Source organism: Palaemon carinicauda, chromosome 4, assembly GCF_036898095.1.
Source record: "Palaemon carinicauda isolate YSFRI2023 chromosome 4, ASM3689809v2, whole genome shotgun sequence".
NCBI lineage: Eukaryota > Metazoa > Arthropoda > Malacostraca > Decapoda > Palaemonidae > Palaemon > Palaemon carinicauda.
The window spans coordinates 58047381-58061402 of record NC_090728.1 but is presented as its reverse complement, the minus strand read 5'-3'; the positions used below and the strand labels follow the sequence as shown (position 1 = coordinate 58061402).

Sequence of the window (14022 nt, the reverse complement as noted above, 5' to 3'; positions counted from 1 at the left end):
ATACAGGTTTTGTATATTAAAATTCTACTGTAATAAGTTCTTCACTATAGTGGTATAAGGAATGTTAAGTTCTAAGGAGGAAAATTAAATGCAGTTGCATATTAGACAGGTATCATATGTTTGTATATTTTGTTGGATTACATTAGTGTTACAATATATGCCTTGTTAGGCTGGGAGGAACGTAGAGAGGAGAGGTCCCCTTTTTAGTTATATTTGTTTGATGCCGGCTACCTCCCAAAATTGGGGGAAGTGCCTTATTATATGTATGTATGTACAGTACATTACAGTATATTTTTGTAAAAGGCAACCTTAGAATATAAATTTACGGGTTTGAAAATTAAGTTTCAGAGTACTTCTGCTGAGACAAACATAAAATCCTCCTCAGCCCACCTACAGTAATGCTTATGAGATACGTCTTTTAGTGTTGAACTACTTACAGTAGTCTTTTGTAATGCAGTGGAAATAATTTGTTGTTTGTTACTCTATGCAACACCTTAGTGAATAACAGAAATATATGAAGTATCCAAGTTCTAAATCCTAAAAATTGGGCTTGTCAGACTTTATAAAAAATATAAACAATCTTGTAAAACTGGAATTGAAGTCCCAGGGTCAAAAGATTTTCAGTCCCAAACTACAATTTCTCCTGCACCTGTACCCTATACTGAGAAGCAATGTCAAGTGATTATGGCAAGGAAAGTTTTCATCACAGGGTGATGTAATTCTTTGTCTAATATCACTGTTTCAGATCATTGTCAGCTATCCAAATAATTTTTCTGAATGGGAAGGAAGAGCTTACCTGTGGTATATTCCTAATGCTACAGTCAAGGAAACAGTAGCCATTACAGCAGCTATCAAAACTGATGTAGAAATTATGAAGCATGATATGCTGGTGTGCAGAAACCCTTTCTCTGAAATTTATTGAAAATTAAAAATTACCGAAACTCTTCATATGTATACATACAGTAGGGTCACTAAGCAAAGACTTACAGTATAACACGCCCATAGCCATTTTTAATTTAACAAAAAGAGTAAAGTGATTATATTTTATTTATTTTGATCTTAGGACAACATCTATAAAAACTAGTCAAATGTTTTAAGGATATAGATATACAGCACAGTATTTTGTTGGTCATTTAATGTGGTAAGGTCCATCAGCTTGGTTCAGGAATAACATTTTACAATATTTTCATTGATATATCCTCAGTTATTGTAATTACCAGTTTAAATGAAGTAATGACAGGTAATCTAACCTATGCAGCCTCCTATGCCTGCTCCACTACAAGCAGAAAGTGGAGGTGGCTGTAAACAAGTCATGTTGAACACACGGCAGGTTCCGATATCTGGATCCCCGTAAATGTTACTGTGGCTTAAATTCAGTGAAGAACTTACATCTGAAATGTATGATTCACATTAGATATAGATCTAGTATCACATCGTATCATTTTTATTTCATGTAGGGTAGCATGTAATCGTCTATTTAAAGGATGTGGAAATAATACTAATTCTCGGTATTTATTTCAGTACTATGAAATCTGTGCTGTCTGAAGGAATTTAACCTCCCTTGAGAGAAAGAATAATTTTCTATGTCTTTAAAACACTACTGTCCTTAAGGAGTTTTACTACAAAATCATTTATTGGTAATGGAAATCTTAAAAGAGGATTTTTATGGGTCATTTGGGGAAGGGAAGATGAATTTTGCTCGGTACAAGTAGGTATCAATGTGGATAGAAATCGAAGGGGAAAACTAGCATATACAGTTGTACTGGGGTTGGTAGTGATGAAGAAAGGCAGTAAATTGCCATTTAACCTCTCCTATGTGTACATCATTATGACAATGGGATGGGAAAATTACTTTTGAAATGTAAGATATTTGCAAGTGTTTGAAGCAAGTTATAATCATTGGGTAGGCAGCTCCATCCATTTTGTGATGACTGCTTGGTGCCCTTGACTTTATGAAACTCTCTGGGCTAATGTCCCAATCTTGGGGATTAGGAGCCGATGCTTCTCGGAGTAAGTGAGTGGAAAGGTAATGGTCATCTCTTCAGGGTTCTAACATGGAATCCATATTTATATTTGATGAGAAACTGGTTTTTCTTTGAAATTATAATTAAATATATATTTACTTATTTTAGTGATTTTTATTTACAGTTTATAGAACCATGAGTGAAAATTGGGAATTTGTTGAATATATCGTATTGGATTGAGTGAATGCTGTTTTTGACAAAATGTCGATCAAACTTTGAATTCTTTATTGTATGTTATTGCTGTCATTGTACTGTAAGTAAAAATATTGAAATGTATTTATATTTACTTATTCTTTCTACAATACTGTACTGGTTAGGTTGATATAAAATTAATTTAGCGAAAACGAAGCGATGGTGGTACTTGTCATGTTGGCTCATGCATCTAGTATTTTATGGTTATGATCACTGTTAATCTGAAGGGAGCATATTACTTGCCTTGGACTGTCAAAATTTTTTAATGATTGCCACATAACTGCATGTTTTCAGCTCTAAAGCCTTGTCCACACTATCGAGCAAGGAATTCAATTTCTGATATAGTGAGATAATGCCTCCTTTTTCTAAGAAAAACTTCTTGGCAACTCCAAACACAAAGTGTTACTTTAAGTGGTCAAAACCTGAACAGAGGAAAGACATCATATCTGTTACCATAAATTCGACTATAAAGGAATTAAAAAAAAGTGAGTGAAACTTGCAGAAACTTGGCTACATTCTTAAGCCCTGTCCACACTATCGAGCATGCCTGACAGGCAAACAGTGATAGCAGGCCACAATAGTTAGTGAAAATGAGGGTTGATGACGTCAGAAGCGGGAAAACTAAAGCCAGGGATCTGGTAACACTGTATGATGCCAGATTCCTGTCTGTGGTTTTCCCGCTTCTGACGTCATTAACCCTCATTCTTACTGAAGATTGTGGTCTGGTATCACTGTTAGCCCGTCAGGCATGCTCGATAGTGTGGACAGGGCTTGAGAATGTAGCAAGTTTCTGCAAGTTTTACTCACTTTTTTTTAATTCCTTTATGGTCGAATTTATGGTAACAGATATGATGTATTTCCTTTTTTCAGGTTTTGACCACTTAAAGTAACACTTTGTGTTTGGAGTCGCCGAGAAGTCTTTCATAGAAAAAGTAGGCATTATCTCACTATGTCAGAAATTGAATTCCCTTGTTTCTCAATCAACAGTCAATAAGACTTTATTAAGATACCACTAGATTTCAAAAGACCAAGTTTCACTCATCATGTTGCTCATATATAGAGCATTTTGAAAGAAATTTACTTTTCGATAGAGAGCAAAACATCATTTCTAAACTTTATAATATAAACCCAATCGGAAATAATTTTCTGGTTTTATTTGTAAATAAGGACATTACTTTAAATTTAAGGCTAACGAAAATATACTAGAGAGATACTGAATCATTCCATACCTAAGGAAAAATACTACCACCCTGTCAGTATGTGATCACTTTGTACCCTCAGGTAAATAAGTTCAGGAAAGGTATCAGAAAATAAGTGGTTAAAAAAATCACTATTGTATAATATGTATTCTCAAAGCAAGGGAAAATAATTTAGATGAAAGTAGCATATCAGCACAATCCTCATATAATTGTTACTCTGCCAGCACAAGTCATCTTTTTCCAGTAAAAATATTGAATCATTTTTATATGATAAACGTATGTTGAAAATAATTCCATTTTGTGATAAGTAGACGATTTCCACTTGAAATGTTCAGCCAATTGAACCAGTTATAAAAGCTCATGCTAATAGATTTATTACATAGTTACATATATTTATCTTGTATTACGTAAATTCTAGGTTTTGTGTAAGTGTTATCAGGTCTGTACTTCATATGCTTTTGCTCCAGAAAGTGAACCAAGTGTTATCTGAACTGTGTGTCATCTGCCTTTGCTACAGAAAGTGAAATAATTTTCCTTAATCAAAGATAATAATTTCAGTACAACTTTTTTTTTCTTAGAATTTGTACTGAAAAGAAAGTTAATCAAACCATAACTGAAGTGAGTGCTTATAATAAAATCAGGTTACTTTAAATAATATTAATTCAAAAAAACCTTCATTTACCTCTTACAACCCTTCGCGTAGTTGAATGTAGTTTATGGAGGATGTCGGATGCCAAGATTTTTAGTGCCACTTCTGTTGTTACTTGTCCTATTTTGACTGAGTGAGTCTTTTTGAAATTTTTCAACGTATCATGGATATTTTCAAGACGTCTTTGCAGCTCAAAAATGCTAGCTTTATTCCTGTATGGCCGATGTTGCCTCTGATTTGGTTTGAATCTGTTGATAGGAGTTTTCTCGAATCCAACATTTCTGGTGTTGTGTGTTTCATATGGCAGTAAGTTAATAGAACGTTTGGATTTGCTAATTGCACTATCTACTGTATTTTCAAATCGACCTGATTGTGTGGTTACACCATTGGAACTGTTTTTTTCATTATTGCTTTCAGTTTTATTTAATTCTTTCTCCAAAAGGAATATTTCTTCTTTAGAGTTTAGCCCAATGATTGCTGCGTTAATTTTTTCAGATGTAAAGTCCTGCATGGAATTGGTGTCATTACTAGTATCAATCAGAACCGTTGTATTAATTATCTTGTGCTCACCCAAGGAAAATGATTCTAAGTCTTTCACAGAACTAGATGCAGGTTCAATTTTTCTTTTGAATTTGTTTGCTGGCTCTTTTCTGGACAAATGGTCTTTATTCTGTTCATATAAATCTACAGTTGGATGAAAGACGTGCTCTTCTTTATTGGCAGTAAATTTGCTTTCCTCGTCTAATTCAAACAAATGCAACAATTTCAAGTCATCCATGACACCTTCTAACTGAATACCATCACCCTCAGCTTCATTTGTGAATAATTCACTGTTAGTTATTGCAACCAGCTCTTCAGTGAATGGGCCACCAGTAACAGGTAGCCCTAGATCTACATCCTCGTTGAGATTATCACCACCGAAAAAACTTGAGAAACCTTCACTCTCTTCATCTTGCATGTCTTCATTCAATAGTCTGTCTAGGAATTTTTCTATAGTTAGCACTCCGCCTCCCCCTGATGACTGCTTCATCTTCATCTTGAAGATCTTGGTCAAAATTGGGTCCGTTAAGACTTGTACAACATTCCAAAAACCTATGAAAATACTGAATATTATTTGAACTTATGTGATGACCTTTTAAGGTACAAATTTTGTTTTATAGAGATTTTGAAAATTCAGATGAAAGCATTAACATAGAAACTTACTTAAGAAATGCATGAAAAACATGCATTTCTAGATTCAAACTTTTTATTGATATGGCCTTTATCAGTATATATTTAAGATTTTCTTTAAGCATCCCTCCTATCTACAAAAGGAAAATTCAATACAATATTTCTAAACTTACTTTATCACTTTGCTTTTGTTGCTGTGGTTCTATTTAAAAACATTGTAACCTACTGTACAGTAAGAATGTTTACCACCTCTTGAGCTATAATGTATCCTCTTACAATTAAAAGTACTTTCATAGTTTATTCAACATCCAAATAGAATGAATAGCACAAAAAATACGTGAATACAAACCTTCATCGTTTTCCTTCCCAGTGCAGTCTATGAAGCCACGACCAGTGCACAGAATATTATAATCTCCACAGTTGAGGTTGCCCTTAAAACGACACCATGTTCCTTTTGAAAAGGATTTTGCCTTGCAGTCTGGAAAATTATGAATAGAATTTGTAAATATACAGTATTTGATGTTGATATAGCTGCTTGCAGTCTGGCAAATTATGAATAGAATTTGTAAATACTGTATACAGTATTTGATGTTGATATAGCTACTTGGCAAATTATGAATAGAATTTGCAAACGTATTTGATGTTGATAAAGCTATAGCTCTTTTACAAGAGAGAAATATAAAAAATCAATTTCGAAAAGCCTGTGGTATTGAAATAGGAAAGTGTGGAATTGTACAAGTAATAAGCTAAGTAAGGAATGAAAGAAACACGGTAAGTAAGTTAACTTTGAGTACTTTTGAAGAACATTTCATAAATTGACATTGTCCATGGTTGTGGAATGCAGTGTAGTAGTCATGTCTTTTCTAAAATGTTTTTTTATAGTGAATGATTTGCATACTTGAACCATTACACAAAGTCTTAACTTAAGAGAAACCCTTCTTATTCTTAAATTATGCAAAGAAACCTTTTTGATTTTCCATAAACATAAGGATTTGGATATATGCAGCTGTTAAGTAATGTAGATTATTTAAAGTAAAAAAAAAATGCCATTAATATGAGAGAGAGAGAGGACCCAAAGAATTTACAGTAATTTGAAGTTTACTTAAGGTTTCTTGTTGAATTGAAATTGAATTGCGACTAATATGGTTTTAGTGAGTCTAAAGTATGTTGATGGTTAACACCAGATTTGTATGTGTATTTTTTGGGCTCAAGCCATGTCGCCCTGATGGAAGTTCCTCTAAGGCAGCTTTCTACTTGGGATATTTTTACAAGTGACATACCAGAGAATTTTACCTGTAGAATTATCACAGGGTTACTACCCGTGGAGCAAATATCCGGAGAGATATCGTGTATATACCAAGGACGTGTTTAAAACCAGCCTCGGCTGTCCTTCCCCGAATAGAGTCAAGTTGTTTAAGACCTTTTCAAGGTTCTCCCAGCCCCTAATTGCATTCTCCTCTTAGCCTTCTGTTATACCTTTGCCCCTCTTCCTGTTTTCCATTTTGCTGTCTAGTGTCTCAACTTTTCCCTCATACTGTAACTGGGGAGTAAATCCCTTTTTGCACATGGGTGCTGAATGGCCTTTCTAGTCCTAAGTGCCAAATTTATAAATCCAATGATATATTAAAAGCTAAAAACACTCGGTAAAACTAGTATAACTAAAAATCTCAGACCTGATGGATTAAAACTCATTAATGAAAAATCTTTTAGAATTAGTACTGATAATACAGTAGGAATAATCAATATAGGTTACACATCGAATATACAAAATTAGTAGCTATGGCTTATACCGGTGTTAAGGTCACACTATGTTTCAATAATATTTTACACACGTGAATAGACATAAACAGAAATTACAAAGTGGGATAGACACTTGATCTACTAGATTCTTCCCAGGTATTGCTTATTGGTTATAAGAAACCTTGAAGAAATGGGTTCTGAATTTGGAAATGGTCTTCTGAGAAGTATGGCCCTAATCTATGTAGATGAGGGATTCATTGTTAGTCATGTTTTACATAGAGCAGTGGTAGTAATGAGAGTTCTTATATAAGAGCTAGTGAGTGTTGATTGAACGTGAAAAGATAAAAGGAATGATGTAATATTCAATAACAACGTAGCTTATGATAATTTAAGGAAAATATCTAGTTCCATACATCTCCCATACCATGAAGACAGGATTGAAATAAATGCTTATATTTTCCTTTTTACAGATCTGTGTAGAGAAGCAATTGAATGGAGAGAAGAGTTTATGAAAGTCATCTGGATTTATAAAATCAAACTAAAACAAGCTTGTGAAGGCTGGAAAGATGCGGGATGTAGTTACAAAGAATAATAGATTTACTTAATACTAATATTACAGTACTATGCTAGATATGTTGATTGTTTTACAAAAATAATAGACTGTGCAATATAAATTTGTTGGCTGTATAGTCTAGCAACAAAGAGGTAAGACATGAAGGAGATTTAAACTATTGCCAAAATTAGACACCTTAATACATCTCTACTTTGGGAAGGTTGATAAACGGGTAGATGAATTTCTTTCAACCTTCAATATATTTAACAATCTTGGATTAGTCTATAGACTGCTCCAGTGTTCTGATCTATTATGTTATCATTGGTTTGGAACGTAGAAGTGTTTACAGGCTACTAATCAGCAAGAGTTCATGCTTTGTATGAATAAGTTGAGGCAAATCTGCATCCAATCAACCAATGTAGTGTTAGTAGCAGTATTAATATTTTTTTTTATACTAAACTATTCTAAGAACATAAACAAAGGTGTCAATCATTGACTGGAAGATTACAAAAGTTAGCTTTCTGTCTTTTGTTCCTACTAAAAACAATTACAATAGCGCCAACGTATCCCTGCGTGTCGTAAGAGGCGACTAAAATGGACGGGACGAGGGGGCTAGGAACCCCCTCTCCTGTATTAACAATCCTGCGAGACATCATCAAAGAGATGGAGCTGGGGGGAGAGTGACTGCTCCCCGCATTCTAGTTTTGGGGTGTTTGAATGTGCGTGGATGTAGTACGATAGAGAGTAAAAGATGTGAGATTGGAAGTATGTTTAGGAATAGAAGGATGGATGTGTTGGCCTTGTGTGAGACAAAGATAAAAGGGAAGGGTGAAGTGATGTTTGGTGAAATGTCTGGTAGAGTGTCTGGAATTGAAAGGGGAAGAGCAAGAGAGGTTGTGGCTTTATTGCCGAGTGAATGGATGACAGGTAAAGTAGTGGAATGGAAGGAGATATCATCTAGGTTAATGTGGGTAAGGGTTAGGTTGGGTAGGGAATGTTGGGCTTTTGTCAGTGCACATGGGCCAGGTTGTGAGAAAAGTGAAGAAGAGCGGAATGAGTTCCGGAATGAATTAACTAGGTGTGTAGAAGGACTGGGTAGAGCGAATTATGTAGTTGTCATGGGTGACTTGAATGATAGAGTGGGGGCTGGAGAGGTAGAAGGTGTCATTGGGAAGTATGGCGTACCAGGTGAAAATGAGAGTGGTGAGAGACTGGTAGATATGTGTTGAGCAAGAGATGGTGATCAGTTCTAGCTTTTTCAAAGGCATTAATGGATTGTGTTGATAACTAAAAGAATGTTGGGAAGATTGAAAGACGTGCACGTGTTTAGGGGTATGGCTAACGGTATGTCTGATCATTTTTTGGTGGAAGGAAAATTAGTTGTAGCAAAAGAGTGGGGGAATCGAGTAGGTGGATGTAAAAGGGAGCTAGTGAGGGTTGAAGAGCTAATAAAACCGGGGGTAGAAAGTAAATATCAAGAAAGGCTGAAAATGGCATATGACGAAGTGAAAGTAAGAGAAACTGGTAATTTAGAGGAGGAGTGGAAGTTAGTAAAAGAAAATTTTGTTGTGGCAAGAAGTTTGTTGGAGGCAGCATGAGGAAGGGCAGTGAATGGTGGAATGAAGGAGTGAAGGTAAAAGTAGAAGAGAAAAAGAGGGCTTTTGAAGAATGACTGCAGAGTAATAGTGTAGAGAAGTATGAAAAATAAAGAGAGAAAAATGTGGAAGTAAAGTGCAAGGTAAGTGAGGCAAAGAGGACAGCTGACCTGAGGTGGGGTCAGGGATTGGGTCATTCATATGAAGAGAATAAGATGAAGTTTTGGAAAGAAGTGAAGCGAGTAAGGAAGGCTGGTTCAAGAATTGAAGAGACAGTGAAAGATGGAAATGGGAGGTTGTTAAAAGGAGAGGAGCCAAGGAAAAGGGGGGCGGAATATTTTGAATGTTTACTGAATGTTGAGGATAATAGGGAGGCAGATATAATTGCTGTTGCAGGTGTTGAGGTGCCGGTGATGGGAGATGAGAATGAGAGAGAGATTACAAGAGAGGAAGTGAGGAGAGCACTAGATGAAACAAGAGTAGGAAAAGCATCTGATATGGATGGTGTGAGAGCTGAGATGTTGAAGGAAGGGGGTGTGACTGTACTTGAATGGCTGGTGAGATTGTTTAATATGTGTTTTGTGTTGTCAATGGTACCAGTAGATTGGGTTTGTGCAGGTATTGTACCACTATATAAGGGTAAGGGAGATGTGCATGAGTGTTGTAATTCAAGAGGTATTAGTTTGTTGAGTGTAGTTTGAAAAGTGTATGGTAGAGTAATGATTAATAGGATTAAGGATAAAACAGAGAATCCAATCTTAGAAGTATAGGGTGGTTTTAGAAGAGGTAGAGGTTGTATGAATCAGATTTTTACAGTTAGGCAGATATGCGAGAAATATTTAGCAAAAGGTAATGAGGTGTATGTTGCGTATATGGATCTGGAGAAAGCGTATGATAGAGTTGATAAGGAAGCAATGTGGAATGTGATGAGGTTATATGGAGTTGGTGGAAGGTTGTTGCAAGTAGGGAAAAGTTTCTACAAAGGTAGTAAAGCATGTGTTAGGATAGGAAATGAAGGGAGCGATTGGTTTCCGGTGAGAGTGGGGCTGAGACAGGGATGTGTGATGTCGCTGTGGTTGTTTAACTTGTATGTTGATGGAGTGGTGAGAGAGGTAAATGCTCGAGTGCTTGGACAAGGATTGAAACTGGTAGACGAGAATGACCATGAATGGGAGGTAAATCAGTTGTTGTTTACGGATGATACTGTACTGGTTGCAGACACAGAAGAGAAGCTTGGGCGATTAGTGACAGAATTTGGAAGGGTGTGTGAGAGAAGGAAGTTGAGAGTTAATGTGGGTAAGAGTAAGGTTATGAGATGTACGAGAAGGGAAGGTGGTGCAAGGTTGAATGTCATGTTGAATGGAGAGTTACTTGAGGAGGTGGATCAGTTTAAGTACTTGGGGTCTGTTGTTGCAGCAAATGGTGGAGTGGAAGCAGATGTACGTCAGAGAGTCAATGAAAGATGCGAAGTGTTGGGGGCAGTTAAGGGAGTAGTAAAAATAGAGGGTTGGGCATGAATGTAAAGAGAGTTCTATATGAGAAAGTGATTGTACTAACTGTGATGTATGGATAAGAGTTGTGGGGAATGAAAGTGATGGAGAGACAGAAATTGAATGTGTTTGAGATGAAGTGTCTAAGGAGTATGGCTGGTGTATCTCGAGTAGATAGGGTTAGGAATAAAGTGGTGAGGGTGAGAACGGGAGTAAGAATGAGTTAGCAGCCAGAGTGGATATGAATGTGTTGAGGTGGTTTGGCCATGTTGAGAGAATGGAAAATGGCTCTTTGCTAAAGAAGGTGATGAATGCAAGAGTTGATGGGAGAAGTACAGGAGGAAGGCCAAGGTTTCGGTGGATGGATGGAGTGAAGAAAGCTCTGGGTGATAGGAAGATAGATGTGAGAGAGGCAAGAGTGCATGTTAGAAATAGGAATGAATGGCGAGCGATTGTGACGCAGTTCCGGTAGGCCCTGCTGCTTCCTATGGTGCCTTAGATGACCGCGGAGGTAGCAGCAGTAGGGGATTCAGTGTTATGAAGCTTCAACTGTGGTGGATAACGGGGAAGGGTGGGCTGTGGCACCATAGCAGTACCAGCCGAACTCAATTGAGTCCCTTGTCAGGCTGGGAGGAACGTAGAGAGGAGAGGTCCCCCCTTCTTTTTTTTTTTCTTATTTATTTTTTTTTCTCTTTTGTTTGATGTCGGCTACCCCCCAAAATTGGGGGAAGTGCCTTGGTATATGTATGTATGTACTAGCTACAAAGTGAATACTTTTGAGAAACATATAAGGTCTGTGTCTTCTTCAATTTCACAAAAAATAGGCTTATTGAGAAAGTCTTTCAAGATTTTCGGTGATCAATCTATTCTGAAGAAGTGTTTTAATTCTTTCATTCTACCTTGTTTTGAGTATTGTTCTCCTGTCTGGTCTTCAGCTGCTGATTCTCATCTTAATTTGTTGGACAGAAACTTACGGTCTATTAAATTTCTTATTCCTGATCTAGATATTAATCTCTGGCACCGTCGTTCAATTAGTTCATTATGCATGTTGCATAAGATTTTTCACAACTCTGACCATCCTTTACATTCAGATCTCCCTGGACAATTCTATCCTGTTCGTAATACTAGGCAGGCAGTTAATTCTAATAGCCAGGCCTTCTCCATCACGAGGCTCAATACTACGCAGTACACTAGAAGTTTTATTCCAGCTGTGACCAAGTTGTGGAATGATCTTCCTAATCGGGTGGTTGATTCAGTAGAACTTCAAAAGTTCAAAGTTGGAGCAAATGCTTTTTTGTTGACCAGGCGGACATAGTCTTTTTTATAGTTTATTTATGACATATTTGTTTTTGATGTTGTTGATAGTTTATTATATGACATGTCTGTTTTGACGTTGTTTCTTATTTTAGAATGATTTATTGTTAATTTGTTCTCTTCATTTATTTATTTCCTTATTTCCTTTCCTCACTGGGCTATTTTTCCCTGTTGGAGCCCCTGGGCTTATAGCATCTTGCTTTTCCAACTAGGGTTGTAGCTTGGATAGTAATAATAATAATATTAAATTTGCTAAATAGAACAAGATGTCATGAAATGTGATAGTGACTTTAAGTATCATAGGTATTGTTTGAATGGTTATCAACCAGTTGAAAGTTTCTTTCTTAGAGTTCAGTATTATTTAAAAAAATTAAAAATGTTTGTTTGAATATGAAATTATCATTATTATATCTGCTTCTAGTTACTGTGGAACTTCAGAAGTTCAAACTTGCCGTAAATGTCTTTATGTTGAACAGTCTGACATGAGTCTCTCTTCATGGTTTGTATTTGACAGATATATTTTGACGTTGTTTATGATCTTAAAATATTTCATATTAATTATTCATTACTTTTGTAGTATTTATTTATTTCTTTTATTCCCTTTCTTGACTGGGTTACTTCTCCCTTTTGGAGCCCTTGGCCTTACAACATCCTGCTTTTCTAACCAGGGCTCCAATAGGAAAAAAATAGCCCAGTGAGGAAAAGAAACAAGGAAATAAATAAACTACAGGAGAAGTAATTAACCATTAAAATAAAAGACCTTAAGAACAGTAACACTATTAGAATAAATCTTTCATATATAAACTAAAAAATCTTCAAATAAAACAAGAGGAAGAGAAATTAGATAGAATACTGTGCCAGAATGTACCCTCAAGCAAGAGAACCCTGGAGATCTTTTCAGTGCACAAAACCCAGCCTGAGTGTACCTTCACGCAAGAGATCTCTAGTTTTTTTCATTCCACAAAACCGAATAAGAGTTGATCGATTCAATGGATTGCTTTATATCAAATTTAAGAACCATTATCTTTTAAGAAAAATAGAGTAACTATAGTCAATTTTTTTAGTGAGGCAGATTTGCACCTACTCGCAGGGATTCCCTTTTAGCTCGGAAAGGATTCCTGCTCGCTGATTGGTTAGAAAAGATAATTCTAACCATTCAGATAGCAGGAAACTTGTCCGACCTAAAAGGACACCGCTGTGACTTGGTGCAAATGAGCCTCATTAAAAAAAATTAGTATAGATGTCAAGAATGGCAAAAATGTGGCAGCTTTCAAGAAAAACCCGAAGACTTATCTTTTTAGAAAGTGTTATAATTAGTGACCTGAAAACTATTGAGCCTGAATATAAATGCTAGCGAAATAACTGATAAGATACAGAGCAAAATATTAACTGGAAAGAAATTATTTTCACACACCAAGGCCCGCCTGAACAGACTCTTAGTTGTCTGATGGAGGGCGAGAAATAAACCCGTAAAAGTAAGTAAGTAAGTAGACCTCTCTCTCCTTACCTTCTATTCCCGTAATGATAGTAGCCAATGCAAATATTAGGGGACCAACACCATTAAAGCGCCCCATGTTGCTTTTTCTATTAGTTTGATCTTCAATTTGTTAAATACTTCCGGCCTCCTTGTTATACGTTGCGAGTCTGGACACCCTTGGTTCTGGAATGTACAAAGGATAAATCATCTGGAAACCAAATTTATTCTCTCTCTCTCTCTCTCTCTCTCTCTCTCTCTCTCTCTCTCTCTCTCTCTCTCTCTCTCTCTCTCTCTCTCTCTCTCATAAACAAACACACACACACACACACACATATATATATATATATATTTATATATATATATATATATATATATATATATATATATATATATATATATATATGTATATATATATATATATATATATATATATATATATATATATATATATATATATATATATATATATATATATATATACCTGATTGTGTATGTCGACATTAAATCATGGACAATTCTAATAAGACTTTTCACACATTTTCAAAGGACAAGTATAGATTTAGCTGTGTAGACCTATTGATTGTATATATAATTTGGCAAACATGATTTACAGAATTAA

The 14022-nt window shown here is 35.8% G+C and overlaps 1 protein-coding gene across 2 annotated transcripts in view; it reads right to left on the bottom strand.

The window, feature by feature from the left end:
* The window catches only part of LOC137639095 (uncharacterized), a 28497-nt gene extending 14911 nt beyond the window's left edge, over positions 1-13586 (bottom strand). The window contains exons 1-5 of one of the 2 annotated variants that reach the window (XM_068371417.1): positions 13434-13586; positions 5584-5712; positions 4098-5156; positions 1251-1391; positions 797-908 (exon numbers count right to left, since the gene is read on the bottom strand). In XM_068371417.1, the coding sequence (XP_068227518.1) occupies positions 797-908; positions 1251-1391; positions 4098-5156; positions 5584-5712; positions 13434-13500 (1508 nt within the window). In that variant the 5' untranslated portion in view covers positions 13501-13586. Of the gene's footprint in view, positions 1-796; positions 909-1217; positions 1392-4097; positions 5157-5583; positions 5713-13433 lie in introns of those variants that run through there. The other variant, XM_068371418.1, reaches the window with a different exon arrangement.
* Positions 13587-14022: the final 436 nt, after the last annotated feature.